Raw genomic sequence first — 20,765 nt, forward strand, 5'->3', positions numbered from 1 at the left:
TTCTACATGTGGAGCGTGGAGAGAATTCCGTCTGGTTGCATCACTGTTTGGTATGGAGGTGCCAATGCACAGGGCAGTAAAGATACACCAGAGGGTCGTTAACTCGGCCAGCAACGTCGCAGGCACCAGTCTCCACTCCATTGTTGACATCTACAAGAGGCGACATTAATAAAGTAGCCTCTATCCTCAGGTCCCACCACCACCAAGGCCATGCCCTCTTCACTCTGCTACCATCAGGAAAAAGGTACAGGTGCCTGAAGACGTGCACCCACTGGCACACGGATAGCTTTTTCCCCTCTGCCATCAGATTTCTGAATGGACAATGAACCAGAGACATTACCTCACTTTCTCCTATTTTATTGCACTATTTATTTACTTTTGAAATGTAATTTATAGCAATATTTGCCCTGCAATGGTGCTGTAAAAAATGAATTTCGTGACATGATGAATGTAGAGTGGTGGATGTGATCTATTTGGATTTTAGTAAGGCTTTTGATAAGGTTCCGCATGGAAGGTTATTAAGGAAGGTACAGTCACTAGGAATTAGCAGAGAGATTGTGATATGGGTTCAGAGGTGGCTGGAAGATAGAGAGCAGAGAGCCATGGTGGACAACTATCTGTTAGATTGGAAGCCTGTGACAAGCGGGGTGCCTCAGGGATCGGTGTTGGGTCCCTTGCTGTTTATCATTTATATTAATGATTTAGAGAAGGGTGCGGTTAACTGGGTAAGCAAATATGCGGATGATACGAAAATAGGGGGAGTGGTGGATAGTGATGTAGATTTTCTTGGATTACAGAAGGATTTGGTTTGTTTGGAAGACTGGACTGAAAGATGGCAGATGGAATTCAATGTGGGGACAAGTGCGAGGTGTTGCATTTCGGTAAAAATAACCAGAATAGGACATATACAGTTAAGGGGAGGGCTTTGAGGCACGCAGAGGAGCAGAGGAACCTGGGGGTTATGGTAGAGTTCACTGAAGGTGGATTCCCATGTAGACAGGGTGGTTAAGAAGGCATATGGTATGCTGGCCTTCATAAATCATAGTATAGAGTATAGGAGCTGGGAGGTGATGCTGCAGCTGTTTAAGGCATTGGTGAGGCCAGGTTTGGAGTACCGTGCTCAGTTCTGGTCTCCAAATTATAGAAAGGATATAGATAAGGTGGAGCGGGTGCAGAGAAGGTTTACAAGGATGTTGCCTGGCTTACAGCATTTGGATTACAGGGAGAGATTAAGGAGACTGGGACTTTATTCATTGGAATATAGATGACTGAGAGGGGACTTTATAGAGGTATTTAAAATTATGAAAGGAATAGATAGACTAGACATAAATAGACTCTTTCCCCTGAGGGCAGGGGAAGTTGGAACAAGAGGTCATGAGTTAAGGGTAAGGGGGCAACACTTTAGGAGAAATATTAGAGGATGCTTCTTCACTTAGAGAGTGGTGGCAGAATGGAATGAACTTCCGAATGAGATAGTTGTGTCAGGGTCCCTTCTGTCATTTAAGAGAAGGTTGGATGTGTACGTGGAGGTGAGGGGGTTGGAGGGTTATTGGCGGAGAGTGGGAGGGGGGAACTAGTGGAGTTGTTCAAGTGAACCGGGGCAGACTCGAAAGGCCGACATGGCCTGTTTCCACTCTGTAAATGGTTATATGATTATATGACAATCAATTCTGATTCTGATGAGATATACCTGTAGGGGGCATCCACACACAGTAGTCAGGATCGTTGCTGGGGTAATGTTCTGATGAGAGTGAAGAGAGTTGCTGAGGTGGCTGTGGGCATTAAACATACAGAAATAATAGGAGTTAAAATCAACTAATCAGCATCTGTTACACATAACGCAGAATACAAAAGCACCGGCGCTGGAAATCTGACAAAGAAATAGAAAATGTCACAAATAGAGACTTGGGTGTTTTAGATCAGGAACATTAACTTTCAGAAATGTTATTCTGCTTGACTGAAATTTGATGTAAACATGGATTCACCGGTTTCCTTCATTTCATGGTGCACTATTGTGGAATGAATAGAATAGAACAGGTTGCATTTATTAAAAAGCACACAAAAATTCTGGAGGAACTCAAGCTGGTCTTGCAATGTCCAAAGGAGGTACGGATATATTCCTGAGATTTCAGGGCTGAGCTCTTCCTCAAGGAGTAACCAAAGAACGGGAAGGCGTCATAATAAAGGGACTGAGGATTGGCAGGGGGAGGCGTCCAGAACAGCAAAAAGGTGTTCATTGGAATATGATAGAAGGAGAGGTGAGAATTAATTTTGGATCTGTGAAAGGAGACGGATGGAGGGGGAGACCGAGAGAGAGAGCACTAGAGATAGAGAGAGTGCTGGGGAAAAGAAGACAGGGGAAAATTAAGAGGGGGAGGGTTTAAAGGAAATTGGAGGTCAATGTTAATGCCATCTGCTTGGAGGGTTCCAGTCAGAAGGTGGAGGAACAATAACTCATCTTCCATCTCAAACCTCCCAGTGGCCACCCATTTCCATTCCCCACCCCATTCCCTTGCTGACAATGTCAGAATGATACCACCTGCAAATTGGAGGAACAACACCTCATCTTCAATCCGGGCTGCAAAAGCTCGTTGTATTTATTGCCCATTCTAACCTCCCCTCAGTTCAGAGGAGACTGGAAGTCAATTATTGGTGAGAGTTGGTAATATTCGTCGCCATTCTCCCCCCCAATGAAATGGTAGGATGTTTAACAAGCCAAAACAGAAATGCTGGAGGAATTCAGCAGGTCTCATACCTTCCATTGGAGATAAAGATAAATAACCCACGTTTCAGGCCTGAACCCCTCAAAGTTAAAAACAGGCAGGTGCCTGAATTAAAAAGCTGGGGAGGGCAGAATGGATAGGGGGAGGAATGCAGATCAACATTCAAAAGATGTTCATTGGTTATGAATGGGACACAGGTGAGAACTGACTTGTTTGGGACAAGAGACAGAGGGAAAAGGAAGACAGAGAGACATAGGGAGAGGGGTGGGGAGCTAATGGAAGCTGGAAAAGTCAGGGTTAATAACAACCTATTGGAGGGTGCAGACAGAATATACGGAGTTATTCCATGAATTTGCAGGTGGTCTCAGTCTGGCAGTGCATGAGACCATGGACAGATTTGAGGTGTTTAACAAATCACAATGTCCAGGTTTTATCTTTGCTATTGTTTGCTCTAAACATGACCACATTGATGAACACTTAGCTGGCCGCTACCAAATTCATTCACACTTCACTCCCAATCATCAGGTGCAAAGCAATCAATCCATCAATTTTAAAGGTACTCTTCCTCATTTTCCCTCCATTACTTCATGCTTTCCTAAAGCTATGAACTCTTCCCATCTCATGGGAAAAATGGTCAGTCAACATTTGGGGTCTGAAGAAAGGTTCATACCTGAAACGTTGACAGGACCATTTCTCCTCATGGATGCTGTCTGACCTGGTGAGTTTCTCTAGAAATTCTTTGACTGAACACAAAATAAATTCGCTTAATATCATCCGATTGCACATACAACCTAAAGAAACAGCATTCTCCGGTCCTCGGTGTGAAACATGCAGGCATACAACAAGACAGGACACATACACACAAATAATACAATAAACACTGTTTAGTAAATAGTAGAGTCTTGGACGGTTCATGTGAGCACTTCCTTTGGTCATTCAGCTTTCTCACTGCCCGTGGGAAGAAGCTGTTCCTCAGCCTGGAGGTGCTGGCTCTGATCCTCCTGGATCCCTTCCCCGACGGGAGCAGCTGAAAGATGCTGTGTGCAGGGTGGAAGGGATCCTTGACAATTTTACGTGCCTTCTTCAGACGATGATCCCGATAGATCATGACGATGGGGGGGTGCAGGGTGAGGAATGGAGACCCCAGTGATCCTCTCTGCTGCTCTTATGGTCCTGTGGATTGATCTCTGATCTATTTTTCGTCAGCAACTGCACCACACCGCGATGCAGCTGGCCAAGACGCTCTTGATAAGTGGAAGGTTGACATGATGGTGACCAGTAGCATTACCCGCTTCAGTCTTCTCATGAAATGCCGTCGCTGTAACACTTTTCTGACAAGTGAGGAGATGTTGCGTGTCCGCGATAGGTCACTTGTTAAGTGGACTCCAAGGATTCGTTGCATACCAATCTTACTCTTGTTGGTTGCAACATCCACAGCTGAGGGGTGTTCAGGAATGTTACTCTTGCCTCTCTCCTCTCAAGATGTTCCTTAAAATAGCCACGTCTGAGGCAGCTTTTTTAATCACCTGTGAACGTAGCTCACTTTGCTCAATAACGTTCCTTGAGACATTTCACTGTTAAGTTGCCACCAAAAAGGAAATTAAAAAATAGAAAATGGTGGGGAAATGTGTCGTTAGCATTTTGAATCAAGGATCTTCTACCTCCAAATGAAGTGATTCACATTAAGAGTTTCTGTGACCACAGCATATTTACATCTTTCCCTGCTGTAAATCAGATTTCCAGCACCAGTCAAGTTGTTATTGCAGTTGCATGAAATTAAATAGTTAAAGATCCGGTTCCCTCTTTCTTTTTATTAATTTGATAGAGAAATACGACATGTAAATATTGTTGAGATATTAATTAATATTTATATAAGGCAATACAGAATATGAGTCACACTGCCACATTCCCTCAGTAGACAGACTCAAACTTGAGGTCCTACACCCGAGATCTGAAATGCTGACCTTCTGCCTTAGTGAAGGGCCAGACCAGTATGTGCAAAGTCTAACCTGATAGTTAAATACATCTGCCCAGCTGACAGTAAGTATCTTCTTTTCCAAGATGTTGTTCAGTTTACCCCTACTATTTGAGCTTGGCCTTTGGGAAGGCAGGAATCTTTACCCAGTTGCATCTTGGGCCATGCTACTGTTTGTGGGATGGAAGCTAAGAATGATCAGTATGGTGCACGCCTATCGTGCCTTGAAAAAAGAAAAAAAAAACATTTGCAGGATGCCTCAAAATAATAACGTAATCATGAACTGGGCAAGGAGATATTAGGAGGGATATTGGTGAAATGTTGGTTTATATCACTTAAACTTTGCATACTAATTTGTAGATTTTACCCAAACCTATTGCACGTACATTAAACAGATGTAAGGAGCATTTTCAGCTGTTCAGTAATGTGGAAAAATACTAGTAACTTGAGAAACTTGAAGTTAAGGGCATCACTGAAGTGCATTGGACTGAAGGTGACTGACAATAGTCAATGAAACTAACTGCAAGGTAAGGCTGACACTAGACACAAAAACAACAGGTTGCATGGAACTCAGAAATAAAGTGGCTCCACTTCTGAATAGGATGTGGGCAAGGTCCAAGAGGGGTACCTCATGTGTTTTCAATGCACAAGAGTACTGAAGAAACTCAGAAGGTCATGCGTCATCCGGAGTAAGTAAAAGGCAATCAATGTCTCGGGACTGAGCCCTCCAGCAGGAATCTGGGAAAATCTGATGAAGGACCAAACGCTGATAGCCTTTTCCTTCCAATGGACGCTGTGTGAGTGCATTGCACTTGACCCCAGCCCCTGCAAATTTTCTTGTTTAATTTTGTGTGACTCACCAAGAAGATTGAGAGGTTAGGGACAAGTACAAGGATAGAATGATGTATATCAGTATTAAGGAGGGGAAAGATTTAGAAGGCCATGGAATGCCCATGGATGGATGAGATGTACCTTAAAAGGCTGTGCAAAGCAAGGGAGGAGACAGTTGGAACTTGAAGAGCCATTTTTGGATCTTTATCAGGCAGAGGTGAAGTCCAGGAAGAGTGGAGGATAGCTAATGTTGATCCTTTATTTTAGATAGGCAGCAGGAATAAACCAGGTAACTACTAGCTGGTGAGCCATACTTCAGTGGTAGAGAAATTAGGGGTGAAAATCCGAAGGGGTAGAATTTAGGTAAATTTTGGAGATAGGGATTGATAAGGGAAGCCTTTGTGGAGGGAAAGCCTGACTCAGTAATTTGATTGAGGTTTAAGATTTATGAAGGCAGGGTGGTAGATGTTGTCCATTCCAGGGCGGAAGGTTGTCTAAGGCCACAGCAGGATAGACATCAAAGGGAAAGTGGGCAGAGTATGGTATTTGAAAGGTCTGCATGTCCAGAAGGTTAAGGAATATGGGTAAGCTTACTAATTCAATCCAAAGTTGGTTTGGAGATGGATGGATGCTTTCCTGATTGCAAGTCCACAACCAGTGGTGTATTGTAGAGGCCCATGCTGAGACCCTCGATGGTTGAGATATGAATAAAGGTGAAATGAATAGCAAGTTAGCAGGTGATAGAAAAATCACTAGTGTAATGGGAGGTTGTATTACGAACTCCTGTTTTAGTAGAATGGGATTATCACTGTAAGGGATAGTATTGACAGGAGGGACTGAATGGTCAGTTAACATTTACCAATCAACACAAGTCACAGCTCAGTGATAATTCGATACATTGGTAGAACTGAGGGAAGGTTTGTCACAATTTGTTCCAAAATTCTATACATTTGCAAAGGGAGATTTTGCAAGGGAGAATCATTCTGACTGAATTAAAAACAGCTCTTTGAAGCAGCTCGTGTCCAGCCATTTTTGTGGAATTCAGAGCAAAGCCTGTGTCAGGAGGGTCTTTGTGGGAAGCAAAGGGCTTCATTTTGATTTTGGCTAACTGTGGAGGTCACTTGGAGAGAGACTGCTTCATTTTAAGTGTGACTAGCAGTGAAGTTACTTGGAGAGACTGGTGCCAGGGCCTTGGAAGCTTCGTGGAGGCCATCTTGTTTGAGACTCGCCTACAAAAGGACCAGGAGAGTTAAGAGCACGGCTCATGTGGATGGAGGTTTCTTCAATGGTCACGCAAGAAGAATTTGAGTCTGCTACTCCAGACTTTCCATCAGTTCAACATTAATTCGGGGCATCAACATTGAATTTAAAAGACTGAACTTTGAAGTACCTTGGACTGCAATGGTTTGGGTATATCTCTCTCTCTCTCACACACACACACACACACAGAGAGCTGAGGATGGATTTAGTGTTAAGGATAGTTTAAAAGTTAAGACTATAGTTTAAGAGTTAGAAATAAGAAAGTGGTAATACAGGTAGATAGAGTGAAAAGAAAGCATATGACATGCTTGACTTCATAGGTCAGGGTATAGAATATAAAAGTTCCAATGCTATGCTTCAACTATACAAAACATGGGTTAGACCATACTTGGAGTACTTAGTGCATTTCTCCAACACGAGGGAGAGTGCACAGAGATTCACCAAGACGTTACTAGAATTTAGAACTTTAATTATGGGACAAGATTGGAGCGAGAGAGGCTGAGAGATGACCTGAGAGAGATGTATAAAATTTTCAGAGAGTGGATAGTCAGAATCTTTTTACCATGATAAGAACATGAAAAACATGAGAGCACAGGTTTAAAGTTGGAGGAAGAAGTTTTTAAGGTAATTTGAGAGGCAAGTTTTTTTTAATAAGAAGGGGCTGCTGTCTGAAACTTGAGGCTGGGATTGCTGTCTGGAACCTGTTGGCAGAATCAGATTGCACAACTCTGCTTGAGATATTTCCACAGGCATGTGAATAGGCAAGGCACAGAATGACATAGTGTGGGCAAAAAAAGGTCCACTTTTGTATTATGTGACTCTAATACTAGGGGCAAACCCAGTCGCTGCTGCACGCCCATGTGGGATGAGACAGAGGCGGTCTCACAAAGTGAAACCAAGTGGAGAACACTATCCTCATTCATCAGTCCCTTCTTCGCTGCTGCAGAAGCACCGACCGAACTTGAACCGAAGCCTCTCAGGGTTTCTTTTGCACAGATCTGCAGCTGGCTGGGCAACATGTCAGGGCACTGTCACCACATGAAGAGCTGAGTACAGCAGCTTAGTCCTTTCTGGGATAGACAAGAAGATTGCTTTCTACCTTCATCTGGTGTTCCCAACCTTAAAAAATAATACTGTAGAACTTACTCTGGAGAATACAAAGCATTTTTGACATTGTTCTGATTTATTGATTCTAGCCATCTGGTGGAATCAGGAATGTGAGCAGAATATTCCACACTGCTTAAGGATTCACAGCCCTCTTTTTATTTTCTCTCGACATCACCCTTTTCAATTGAACAGCATTTCATTTATGCTGAAAGCTGCTCATTTTTCAGAGGGTTTGAGTCTAAGAATTGATTCGTGCTTATCTACATTGCTTGGTTCTGATCTCTGACAAACTGCCACCAACACGTCACATGCAAGATCAGGGGAACTAAGACACTCGACCACTGCTGCAACACCATGAAGAATGCAAACCGAGCCATACCACGACTGCACTTCGCCAAGTCTGATCACCTGGCTGTACCTCTACTCCCAGTGTACAAGCAGAAACTGAAGACCACAGCACCAGTGGTGAAGACAGCGTAAATATGGTTGAGGAAGGCAGAGAAGTGACTGCAGGATGGCTTTGAATTAGTGGACTGGAACATATTCAATAACTCATCAAAGACTTGAATGAATGTGCCACAGGTGTCACTGACTTCATCAAGACCTGGGTGATGAGCGTGTGCCCACACGCACGTACCGGATGCCCCCCAACCAGGAGCCTTGGATGAATCAGAAAATTCACAACCTGCTGAGGGTGTGAACAAGGGCGTTTAAGGCCGGGTATCGGGATCTTTACAAGTTCAGGTACGACCTGTGGAAGTCCGTCTGTGAAGCAAAGTGGGAATTCTGGAGGAAGCTAGAGACGGAGACAGATACATGCCAGATGTGGCAGGGAGTGCAGGCTATTACAGCCTAAAAAGCGAGGGCAAACACTATAGATGGATATGATGCTTCATTATCTGATGAACTTTCTACACCCGCTTTGAGAAGAACCAAACAATGCCTACTAGAGCCCAGAAAAGGCTAAGGACCCTGTGATATCTGTCTCTGAGGTGACGTCAGAACATCATTCAAGAGGGTTATCCCTCGCAAGGTGTCAGGCCCTGACTGCGTACCTGGCAGGGTACTGGAAATCTGCGCCAACCAACTAGTGTTAGGTCTGCTTTGTTCATGAATGAGTGAGACAAACACCAGGCTGAGTCGAAATCAGGGTTCTTTGTTCTTTATTACCGGATTGTAACACTTGCGACCAACCAGGTTAGTCGGAGAATGCATTCTGCCGTTATCAGCAAAATGGTGATTTTTTATACCCTTGGATATGTGCTTAGAACATCATCATATCATTACTTGTCCAATGACTAAAACTGTTGCTATCCTTTCCCTGCTAGCTTCCTGCCTCTCAATCCATCAATGTCTCTCTTATCTTGTAAGTACAAGGATGCATTCACATCTTGTTACAGCCCTGTACATTCCCATCTCATGATGTTTTACCTAACAGGAGTACAAGGACACCTCCCCTTCTTGTTACTGCCCTGTACAGGGTAACTCCCTACACATTCCCATCTCATGATGTTTTACCTAACACTAGCTAGAGTGTTCACAGACATTTTCAACCTCTCATCGCTGCAGTCAGAGGTTCAAAAGAGCATCAATCATCCCGGTACCCAAGAAGAGTTGCCTCAACGACTTCCGCCCAATAGCACTAACTTCTACTGCGATGAAATGCTTTGTGAGGTTAGTCATGGCCAGAATAAATGTACCTAAGCAAGGATCTGGACCCACTGCAATTTGCCTATCGACACAATCGCTTTACAGCAGGTGCAATATCGCTCACTCTCCACTTAGCTCTGGATCACCTTGAAAACAGCAATTCATACATACGGCTGCTCTTCATCGACTACAGCTCGGCCTTCAATACCATTATTCCCTCAGTGCTGGTCCAGAATCTACAAATTCTAGGCCTTTGTACCCCACTCTGAAACTGAATCTTTGACTTTCTCATTGGAAGACCACAATCCATACGAATTGGAAACAACGTCTCCTCCTCACTGATCAACAACACAGGTGGACCCCAATAATGCGTGCTTAGCTCATTGCTCTACTCGTTATACACCCATAATTGTGTGGCCAGGCACAATTCCAATGCCATCTGCAAGTTTGCCGACGACACCATAGTTGACGGCAGAAACACAAATGGAAGAATACAGGAGGGAAATAGATCAGCTCATTGAATAATGTTATGACAACAAACTTGTGCTCAACGTTAGCAAAGCCAAGGAGATGATTGTCATGGGAACATGACCCAATCCTCACTGAGGGTTTAGTAGTGGAGATGGTCAAGAACTTCAACTTCCTGGGTGTCAACATCTCCAAAGATCTGTCCTGCAGCCTCAATGTGGATGCAATCACAAAGCAGGCTCGCCAGCAGCTATACTTTGTGAGGCGCCTGAGGAGATTCGGCACGTCACCAAAGACTCTCAAAAACTTCAACGGGTGGACTGTGGAGAGCATTCTGGCTGGTTGCATCACCGCCTGGTATGGAGGCGCCAACCCTCAGAGGGTTGTTAACTCGACCTGCGACATCAAAGGCACCAAACTTCACTTCATCAAGGACATCTACATGAGGCGGTGTCTTAAAAAAGCAGCCTCTGTCCTCAAAGACTCTCACCGCCCAGGTGAGAGACTCTCACCTCTTCACTCTGCTACATCGGGAAAAAGGCACGGGAGTCTGAAGAGGAGCACTCAATGGCACAAGGATAGTTTCTTCCCCGCGGCCTTCAGATTCCTGAATAATCAATGAATTAAAGATACTGCCTTACTTTTCATGCACCACTATTTCTATTTATTTATTTAATAGTAACATTGTAAGATGATTATAATATGAACGCTTCCACTCTAAGGACGCTGCCGCAAAACATCGAATTTCAAGATTTGTTAATGACAATAAATCCTGATTCTGATCACAGAGCAAATCAAAGAAGCTAGATTGGTAGATGAGGGAAGAACAGAATAGATGATTATACTGCTATATTTAAATTCTGTTTTAAATTGGGAATAACTAGAGGATCTAGATGAAGTTACCAAAACTTCGATGAAGAACGAAGAGAAGCTGTTCTGAAGGACTAGCTAGATTCCAGACAGTGTCTCTCATTTGGAATTATTCTGAGACGCCACCCGAGAATCCAAAATTGTAATTAGATTTCAGTCTTCAGGTCTTATTCAACTGTTGTCAGTTTGTGCGTAAAAATTTGATCTGATTAACTACTTATGGCTCTGATCTAGCATATTAAAGAAGAATAAAAGGAGATTTACAAAACAAACAGATTACACTTGGCTACACTCTCAAAATTTGCATGGGGGCTTGGAAACTTTTACCATGTAATATTCTCTGCTTCAGGGTTGCTTCTGTAGTCATGTTAGACCCCAAGAATGAAGCTAAAGGCTTGGTTGAACTGATGGGAAAGACACTCGCCCCCTCTAGATCACCACCGACTCTTGTGCATTTTAGGCCTCTGCTCAAGCTCAAATTTGAATCATTAATGAATACGAATAAGGACCCATCCCACCCGCTTTTCTCCCTTTCCATGGCACAGTAGATACAGGAGGTTGAAAACATGCAGCTGCAGTTTCTTTCCTCCTGTTATCAGATTCTTAAATGGACTTCTCATTGGAAAAAGATGATGGTCTTGCAATGTTCTCATTGGATTCTTCTCTGTACCCTCTACTTTGTCTTTGTAACACCACACCCTGCATTCTTAGATTTACTGTTAATATTACATCTTGCACTTTTGTTTTATTATTACACTTTACAATTATTGGCTGACATTGAATCATGCAGCGTGGAAGCAGGCCCATTGACCCAACTTGCCCACACTGACCGAAAAGTCCCACCCATAATAATCACACCTGCTTGTGCTTGGCCCATGTCCCTCTAAACCGGTGGTTCACAACCTTTTTCTTTCCACTCACATACCAGTTTAAGTAATCCTTATGCCAAATGTGCTCTGTGATCAGTGAGGGATTGCTTAAGGTGATATGTGGTTGGGAAGAGAAGGTTGAGAACCACTGCTCGAGACCCAATTGTTACTGAAATATTTTGCTTGAGAAAAATTGTCACTGGCCCATTTCCTCTGGAGTTATGAAACTGTGCACATAACAAGTCAATTAGGGACGATTAACACAGTGGTTTTCAAACTTTTCTTTTCCCTCCACATCCCACCTTAAGCAATCCCTCACTAATTACAGAGCACCTATGGCATAGGGAATACTTAAAATGGGATGTGAGTGGAAATAAAAAGGTTGGGAACTATTGTTCTTAACCCATTCTATCCATGTGTCTGTCCAATATATTTCTTAAACCTTACAATAGTATCTGCCTCAATTACATCCTCTGGCAGCCCGTTCCACACAACCACCACCCTCTGTGTTTAAAACAAAAGTTCTGTTAAATCTCTCCCCCCTCTCCTTAAACCCAAGTCCTCTGGTTACTGATTCCCCTCCTCTGAGAACACCGCTCATCCTCCAGCGCTCACTTGTTCAGCCTCTCTCTCGGTAGCTCTGGTCCTGGTAAACCTCCTCCTAAATCTTCTCTGCACCCTCTCCAGATTGACACCATCTTTCCTGTAGGCACAGTGACTAAAATCAAACACAATGCTCCAAATAGGGTCTGACTTATGTCTTATCCAACTGCAACGTGACCTCCCAATTTTGATAATCAATGCTCGGACTGATAAAGGCCAATCCCTAGATCCCTACCATTCATTGCGTAGGGGCTACCCACACTAGACTTCCCAAAATGCAAAACCTCACATTTCTCTGTATTAAATTCCATCAACCATTCCTCTGCACACCTGCCCAGCTGATCAAGATCCTGCTGCCATCTTTGGCAACCGCCTTCACCAACTACAATACTAGGCACTTTAGTGTCATCTGCGAACTTGCTAATCATGCCTGCATAGTAGCAAAACAAAGCTTTTGACTGTAATCTCAGTACATGTGACAATAAAGAGTTCGATTCAATTCACAAACACTGACAGGGTTGACATTCAGAATTACCACCCAAGTCTTTCTAGTCCTGGATCTCTTAACGCACCAATCTTTCACTAAGCTGCTGGTCACTTGTTCTATTACTTCTTTAGGTGGCTCAAGGTCAAAGTTTGCCGAATACTATCTCTGTGGAGCTCCTTGGGATAGTTTGACATTCACGATAAATGCAAAGTGCTGTTGGGCGCAAAGCACCAGTCGACGTAGCTGCTCTTGAAGCTTGCTGGAAAGTACATCCAACATTCGGATCTTAGGGACAGGAAGGAGAGAGTTTAATCACTTCTGGGTCCTCACTGCAAGCGTTTAAACTGGTGGTCATTTATTAAGAAAGAAGCCAGTTTCTGCTGAACTGGATCCCAGTGTGAGCTAATGGTTTTGGGTGAAGAAAACTGGCAAGGAAATGCAGCCTGAATTTCTTCAAACCCACCTGCTTATCTACCCTTTAAATAAGTCTAGCAGATGGGAAGAATATTTAAACAAAGATTATCCTTTAATATATTCCAGAACCTACACCAAAAGGTCTCATGCAACAGAATCCACAGAAGTGCTAAAATTCATCAAATATTATTTAGAGATTTTTTTTTCATTAAACTTTCATTATAAAAGCTTTGTACTTTTTAATTACATCTCCGTACATGCATCTATCAATAAAAATCGCTTGTGCTTCTCCTGTATTATCTCACGATACTGAAAAGTAAATTAATTGTGCTGAAGTTGGCTCCCGATGCAGCTGAATAATGAGGAAGAGAGCGTTGCTCGCAAGAGCAGGAGACAGAACAGCGATGGGCTGAAGGTTTCCTCTTCATTTGCACTCCAAACAATAATTCAGAAGTCTCTAGACATTGAACAAAATTTGCCTCCCACTATAGCCCTTCAATTAAAAGAAACATCTGAATCTTTTACACATATCTAAAATGCTCCACAGAAAGTGCAGGAACTAAAAAGGATTTTGACTGGTTTGAGCCTTGCACAACCTCAGACAACCCAAAGTGACTTTCAGTTAACGATATATCTCTGCAGCAGTCTATGCCATTAAAAACATAACATTCAGATCAAGGAGCTAGTTACAGACTTCTGGAGAATAAGTAGAGCTCACATCCTGCTCTGCATCAAAAGTGAGGTGAAGTTGGTAGTCAGCCTGCTGTTCCTTGGGATAAACATCTCCAGCGACGTGTCCTGGTCCACCTAAGTTATTGCAATGGCCAGGAAAGTGCACCAGCACCTCTCCTTCTGCAGAAGCCTGAGGAAATTTGGCAGGTCACCAGTATCCCTTAACAACTTCTACAGCGGCACCACTGAAAATATCCATCGCTGCATGGTACAGGAACTGCTTTGCCCAAGACTGAACTGCGTAAGGTGGTGAACATGGCTCAGCCCATCAAACACACCAAAAGACTCACTCCACCCTGACCACACTCACTTCGCTCCAATCCCATCGGGAAGGCGTGACATCCCGCATCACCGGATTCAAGGATAATGTCTTTCCCACCATTATCTGATTCCTGAATGAACCAAAAAACTCAGAAGGCAGATTTTGACATAGTTTCATGACAAGCTCTCCTCCTTGTGAACACATTGCTGCAGGGAGGACGGCACAGCAACAAGGGGTGCAGTTTCTGTGAGAAATAAGGGAAGTGCAGAGGACAGGTATATTCCAAAAAAGAAGAAATATTTGAATTGAAAAAATGACACAACTGTGGAAATCAACCCCAAAGCAAAGGCAAAAGGGCACACAAAGAAGCAAAAATTAGCAGGAGGTTAGAGGACTGGGAAGCTTTTAAAAACATACAGAAGGCAACTAAGAAGGTCATTAGGAAGGAAAAGATGAACTTTGAAATGAGGCTAGCAAATAATATTAAAAAGGGTATTAAAAGCTTTTATGTATGAGTAAAAAAGGCAAGAGTAGATAGAAAATGACGCTGGAGAAATTAAAATGGGGGACAAGATGAAAGAGGGATGGAATGAGTACTTTGCATCAGTCTTCACTGTGGAAGACATTAGCAGAGTTCCGGAATTTCATGGGTGTCAGGGAAGAGTAGTGTGTGGACTCACAATCACCAGAGAGAAAGTGTTAATGAAGTTGAAAGGTCTAAGGGTAGATAATTCGCCCAGACCAGATGGAATATATCCTCAGGTTCTGAAAGCAGTAGCTATAGGGTAAGGTCCGCTTGACAAAGTGGCGACTCTCTATCTTCCTTTCAGAAGACAAAGTTAAAGAATTTAATGTATGTTACATTCTAAATGTATACATGACAATAATGGAACTTTCACCTTTAGAGGTTGTGGAGGCACTAGAAATGATCTTCCAAGAATCAACAGATTCTGGCATGGTTCCAGAGGACTGGAAAATTGCAAAGGTCACTTGGCTATTTAAAAAGGGAGGTAGGCAGCAGAAAGGAAATTATAGACCTGTTGGACTGACATTGGTGGTTGGGAAGTTGTTGAGGTCGATTGTCAAGGATGAGGTTACAGTGTACCTGAAGGTGCATGACAAGTTAGACCAAAATCAGCATGGTTTCCTGAAGGGAAAATCTTGCTTGATAAATCTACTGCAACTTTTGGAGTAAACCACAAGCTGGCTAGCCAAAGAACATGGAGTGAATGCTGTATAGTTGGACTTTTTTGGCAAGATGCTGCACATGAGGCTGCATAACAAAGTGAGAGCCCCTGGAATTACAGGAAATAAAGTAGCATGGGTAGAGCATTAGCTGATTGGCAGGAAACAAAGAGTGGGAATAAAGGGATCCTATTCTTGATGGCTACTGGTTACCAGAGGTGGGATCAGTGTTGGGGCCACTTTGTTCTTCATTGTATATTAATGATTTGGACTGGAATAAATGGCTTTGTGGAGGACTTTGCAGATAATAAAATAGGAGGAGGCACAGGTAACAGAGAGGCTGCAAAGAGGCTTAAATAGATTAAAAGAATGGGCAAAAAAAAATGGCAAATACAATACAATGTTGGAAAGTGAACAGTCATTCCCTTTGGTAGAAGGAATAAAAGGGCAGACTACTATTTGGATGAGGAGAAAATTCAAAATTCGGAGGTGCAAAGGGACTTGGGAATCCTCGTGCAGGGTACCCTAAAGTTTAACCTCCAGGTTCAGTCAGTGGTGAAGAAGGTGAATGCAATGATGGCATTCATATCTAGAATAGGATCCAGATGCAGGGATGTGATGTTGAGGCTTTATGAGGCACTGGTGAGGCCTCACTTGGAGTGTGGGGTTCAGTTTTGGGATCCTTATTTAAGAAAGGATGTACAGGCATTGAAGAAGATTCAAAGAAGAATGATTCCAAGAATGAAGGGTTTAGCTTATGAAGAATGCTTGTCGGCTCTTGAAGTTCAGAAGAATGAGGGGGGGAATCTCAAAGAAGCACTTCGAATGTTAAAAGGCCAGGACAGAGTAGATGTGACTAAGTTATTTCCAATTGTAGGGGAGTCAAGATCAAGAGGGAACAACTTGATTGAAGGGCACCCTTTTAAAACAGAGATGCAAGAAACTCCTTTAGCCAGAGAATGGCGAACGTTTGGAATTTGCTGCTGCAGGCGGTTTTTGAGACCAGGTTGTTGGGTGATAGGTATCTGAATAGTCAGGAGATCTAAGGTTATGGGGAGAATGCAGGGGAGTAGAGCTGAGTGGGAGAATGGATCAGCTCATGACAGAATGATGGCGTGGACCCAAAGGGCTGAATGACCTACTTCTGCTCCTATATCATATGGTACTATTTACAGTTTACCTTTGCTTTCCACTGAACTGACTCTGTGGAATACTGTGATATTTCTGGGAAATACTGACTTGTACAACAGAGTTGCAGGTACACATCTCCATTGGGCACACAAAACTCAAAACGGTCAACCAGTTTACCTATCTCGGCAGCACCATTTCATCAGATGCAAGGATCGACAACGAGATAGACAACAGACTCGCCAAAGCAAATAGCGCCTTTGGAAGACTACACAGAAGAGTCTGGAAAAACAACCAACTGAAAAACCTCACAAAGATAAGCGTATACAGAGTCGATGTCATACCCACACTCCTGTTCGGCTCCGAATCGTGGGTCCTCTACCGGCATCACCTACGGCTCCTAGAATGCTTCCACCAGCGTTGTCTCCGCTCCATCCTCAACATCCATTGGAGCGCTTTCATCCCTAACGTCGAAGTACTCGAGATGGCAGAGGTCGACAGCATCGAGTCCACGCTGCTGAAGATCCAGCTGCGCTGGATGGGTCACGTCTCCAGAATGGAAGACCATCGTCTTCCCAAGATCGTGTTATATGGCGAGCTCTCCACTGGCCACCGTGACAGAGGTGCACCAAAGAAGAGGTACAAGGACTGCCTAAAGAAATCTCTTGCTGCCTGCCACATTGACCACTGCCAGTGGGCTAATATCGCCTCAAACCGTGCATCTTGGCGCCTCACAGTTCGGCAGGCAGCAACCTCCTTTGAAGAAGACCGCAGAGCCCACCTCACTGACAATAGACAAAGGAGGAAAAACCCAACACCCAACCCCAACCAACCAATTTTCCCCTGCAACCGCTGCAACTGTGTCTGCCTTCCCGCATCGGACTTGTCAGCCACAAACGAGCCTGCAGCTGACGTGGACATTTACCCCCTCCATAAATCTTCGTCCGCGAAGCCAATCCAAAGAAAACACAAAGGCGAAATTTTGAGAGTACAGAGTTTGTATGTTCCTGTCAGGATCAAAGGCAAGGTTAGAAGGCATAGGGAACCTTGGTTTCTGAGGGATATTGGGGATCTGGTTCAGAAGAAGAGAGAGGAGTAAAACAGGTATATGCAACATGGAGCAAATGAGATACTTGATGAGTGTAAAAAAAAAACCCCTCAAGAAATAAATCAGGAAAGCTAAAAGAAGACATAACGTTACTTTGTCAGATAATGAAGGGAAATCCTCAGGGATTCTACAGGAATATTAAGAGCAAAAGGATAGTAAGGGACAAAATTGGTCCTCTTGAAGAACAGAGAGGATGCTAAAAGGGAGTGGTCTTAAATGTTTTTCTTCCATCAGTATTCACTCAGAAAAAGGGCACAAAGTCGTGGGAAGTAAGAAAAACAAGAAGTGAGATCATGGAACCTGAACAGATTAAAGAGGAGGAAGTGGTTTGCTGTCTTAATGTAACTAAGGGTGGATAAAACCCCAGGGCCTGACAAGACATTGCCTCAGATCTTGAGGAAGGCTACTGTGGAAATTGCAGGGCCTCTGGCAGAAAAATTTAAAATGTCCTCAGCCACAGGTGTGGTGCCGGAGAACTGGAGGATAGCCCACATTGTTCTATTGTTTAAAAAAGGCTGCAAAAGTAACCCCAGAAATTACAGGCTTGTCAGACTTTCATCAGTAGTAGGTAAATTAATGGAAGGTGTTCTAAAAGATCAGATGTACAATTATTTGGATAGCCATGAACTGATTCGGGATAGTTACATGGCTTTGTGTGTGGTAGTTCGTATTTAACAAATCTTAGAGTTTTTCGAGGAGGTTACCAGAAAGGTTGATGAAGGAAAGGCAGTGGATGTTGTCTACATGGACTTTAGTAAGGCTTTGACAAGGTCTCGCATGAGAGGTTAGTCAGGAAGGTTCAGACAGTAGTTAAGTAGTGAACTTCATTCGACAATGTCTGGACAGGAGAAGCCAGAGAGTAGTTGTGGATGATTGCTTCTCAGACTGGAGGCCTGTAACTAATGGTGTGCCTCAAGGATTGGTGCTGGGACCATTGTTGTTTGTCTTCTATATCAATGATCTGGATGATAATGTGATAAATTAGATCAGCAAGTTTGCAGGTGACACTAGATTGGAGGTGTTGTGGACAGCGAAGAAGGATTTCAAAGCTTGCAGAGCTATTTGGACCAGCCGGAAAAATGGCAGATGGAATTTAATGCAGACAAGTGTGAGGTGTTGCATTTTGGAAGGACAAAACAAGAAAGGACATAGGTGGTAAATGGTAGGGTACTGAGGAGGGTGGAAGAACAGAGGGATCTGGGAATACAGATAAGTAATTCCCTGAAAGTGGCATCACAGATGGATAGGGCTATAAAGAGAGCTTTTGGCATATTGGCCTCCATAATTCAAGGTATTCAGTACAGGAGTTGAGATGTTATGTTAAAATTGTATAAGACATTGATGAGGCCAAATTTTGAGTATTGCGTGCAGATTTGGTCACCCAACTTCAGGAAAGATATAAATAAGATAGAAAGAGTGCAGAGAAGATTTACTAGGATGTTGCCCGGACTTCAGAAACTGAGCTACAGGAAAGGTTAAACAGGTTAGGACTTTATTCCCTGAAGCGTAGAAGAATGAGGGGAGATTTGATAGAGGTATTTAAAATGAAGAAGGGGATAGGCAGAGTAAATGTAGATAGTCTTTTTCCACTGAGGGTAGGTAAGATACAAATCAGAGGTCATGAGTTAAGAGTGAAAGGGGAAAAGTTTAGAGGGGAACATGAGGGGTAACTTCTTCACACAGAGAGTGATGGGTTGTGGAATGAGCTTCCAGCTGAAGTGGTGAATGCGGGCTCAATTTTAACAATTAAGAGGAATTTGGACAGATACATGGATGGGAGTGGTATGGAGGGCTGTGGACTGCATGCAGGTCAGTGGGAACAGGCAATTAACAAGGTATGGCACAGACTAGAAGGGCCAAAGAGGCTTGTTCCTGTGCTGTGATGTTCAATGGTTCTACATGAATATGGGATACGGACCATGTACAGGCAGAAGAGGCAAGGTTAGCATAGTGGTTTAGTGCAACGCTGTTACATCACCAGCAATCCAGGTTCGAACCCGGCACTAGGAGTTTGTTCGTTCTCCCGTGTCTGCGTGGGTTTCCTCCAGGTGCTCTGGTTTCCTCCCACCCTTCAAAACATATGGGGGTTGTAGCATGGGCCCATGGGCTGGAAGGGCCTGACCCTGTGAGACATGTCTAAATCAAATTAAATTAAGAGATTTCCTTTAATTTGGCATCATGTTTGGCCCAGACTTCTGTGCCAAAGGCCCTATTCCTGTGCTGTACTGTTCTATGTATTTTCACATTGGCAAGGCATTTTGTTTCGAGAAACCTGCTAACTCTAAGTATGTGAGGCAAAAAAAAATAGACTATATGTAAAAATATGATGGAGAAAGAAAGCAAATGAAAAAAAGCGCATTTATTTTTCTTAATGTATGTTGCTTATGAGAAGATGCAAGCAAACAAGAAGACGCATTAGCACTTCCTCCCACTGGCAAAGTTTAGATTGTGTTAAAATTGATATGAAGGCGATGCTTAAACATGTCGTCTCTGGCGTACGGCAAAGCTGACAGGGCCAATACATTAAATTCTAAAGCAGTCATTTTCTTGTTGAACAACATCATTGAAAGTTTACATGGAAAAAAGATATTTAAACTCTGGAACCCTTGAGAAGCAAATGAAAGAGGTGAATCAGCTCATGAATCTTTTGAATAGTAAATATACCAACTGGCTGGTAACCAACTGTACCCAGGGATTATCGATGAAAGCTATAAATTACTTACTTTCTTTGGACCATATATTTTCTTCTTTACATTTTTTTCTTGATTTCCCATTTCCTTAGAATTTGTTATCACTATAAAGGAAAACAAAATGCAGTCATCCGATACACACCTTTTACAAAGTCAAATCTTATTGTGTAACTAATTCCAGTGATTATGCTATTTTTCCTTTTCAGTTAAAGCTAAGCAACGAGAGGAAGATGGATATGATTAATTTTACAAGCTATTTTCTCTTTAAATAAGTTGCCTGTGACAGGAATGAGGGTAGACATTTGCAGGTTGATGTGTGATATTAGAAAACCGACGTTGGTGTGTTAAACAGGTCAACTTCTCCATAAGGTGAAATCAAACCCAATAATGTTAGCTACTAACA

At 43.1% G+C, this 20,765-nt stretch overlaps 1 protein-coding gene across 1 annotated transcript in view; it reads right to left on the bottom strand.

The window, feature by feature from the left end:
* The window catches only part of slc4a1ap (solute carrier family 4 member 1 adaptor protein), a 173,747-nt gene that overhangs the window by 4,206 nt on the left and 148,776 nt on the right, over positions 1-20,765 (bottom strand). Inside the window, exons 12-13 of the mRNA XM_069887742.1 lie at positions 20,396-20,466; positions 1,691-1,772 (exon numbers count right to left, since the gene is read on the bottom strand). Of these exons, the coding sequence (XP_069743843.1) occupies positions 1,691-1,772; positions 20,396-20,466 (153 nt within the window). The remainder of the gene's footprint in view (positions 1-1,690; positions 1,773-20,395; positions 20,467-20,765) is intronic.

Source organism: Narcine bancroftii, chromosome 6, assembly GCF_036971445.1.
Source record: "Narcine bancroftii isolate sNarBan1 chromosome 6, sNarBan1.hap1, whole genome shotgun sequence".
Taxonomy (NCBI): Eukaryota; Metazoa; Chordata; class Chondrichthyes; order Torpediniformes; family Narcinidae; genus Narcine; species Narcine bancroftii.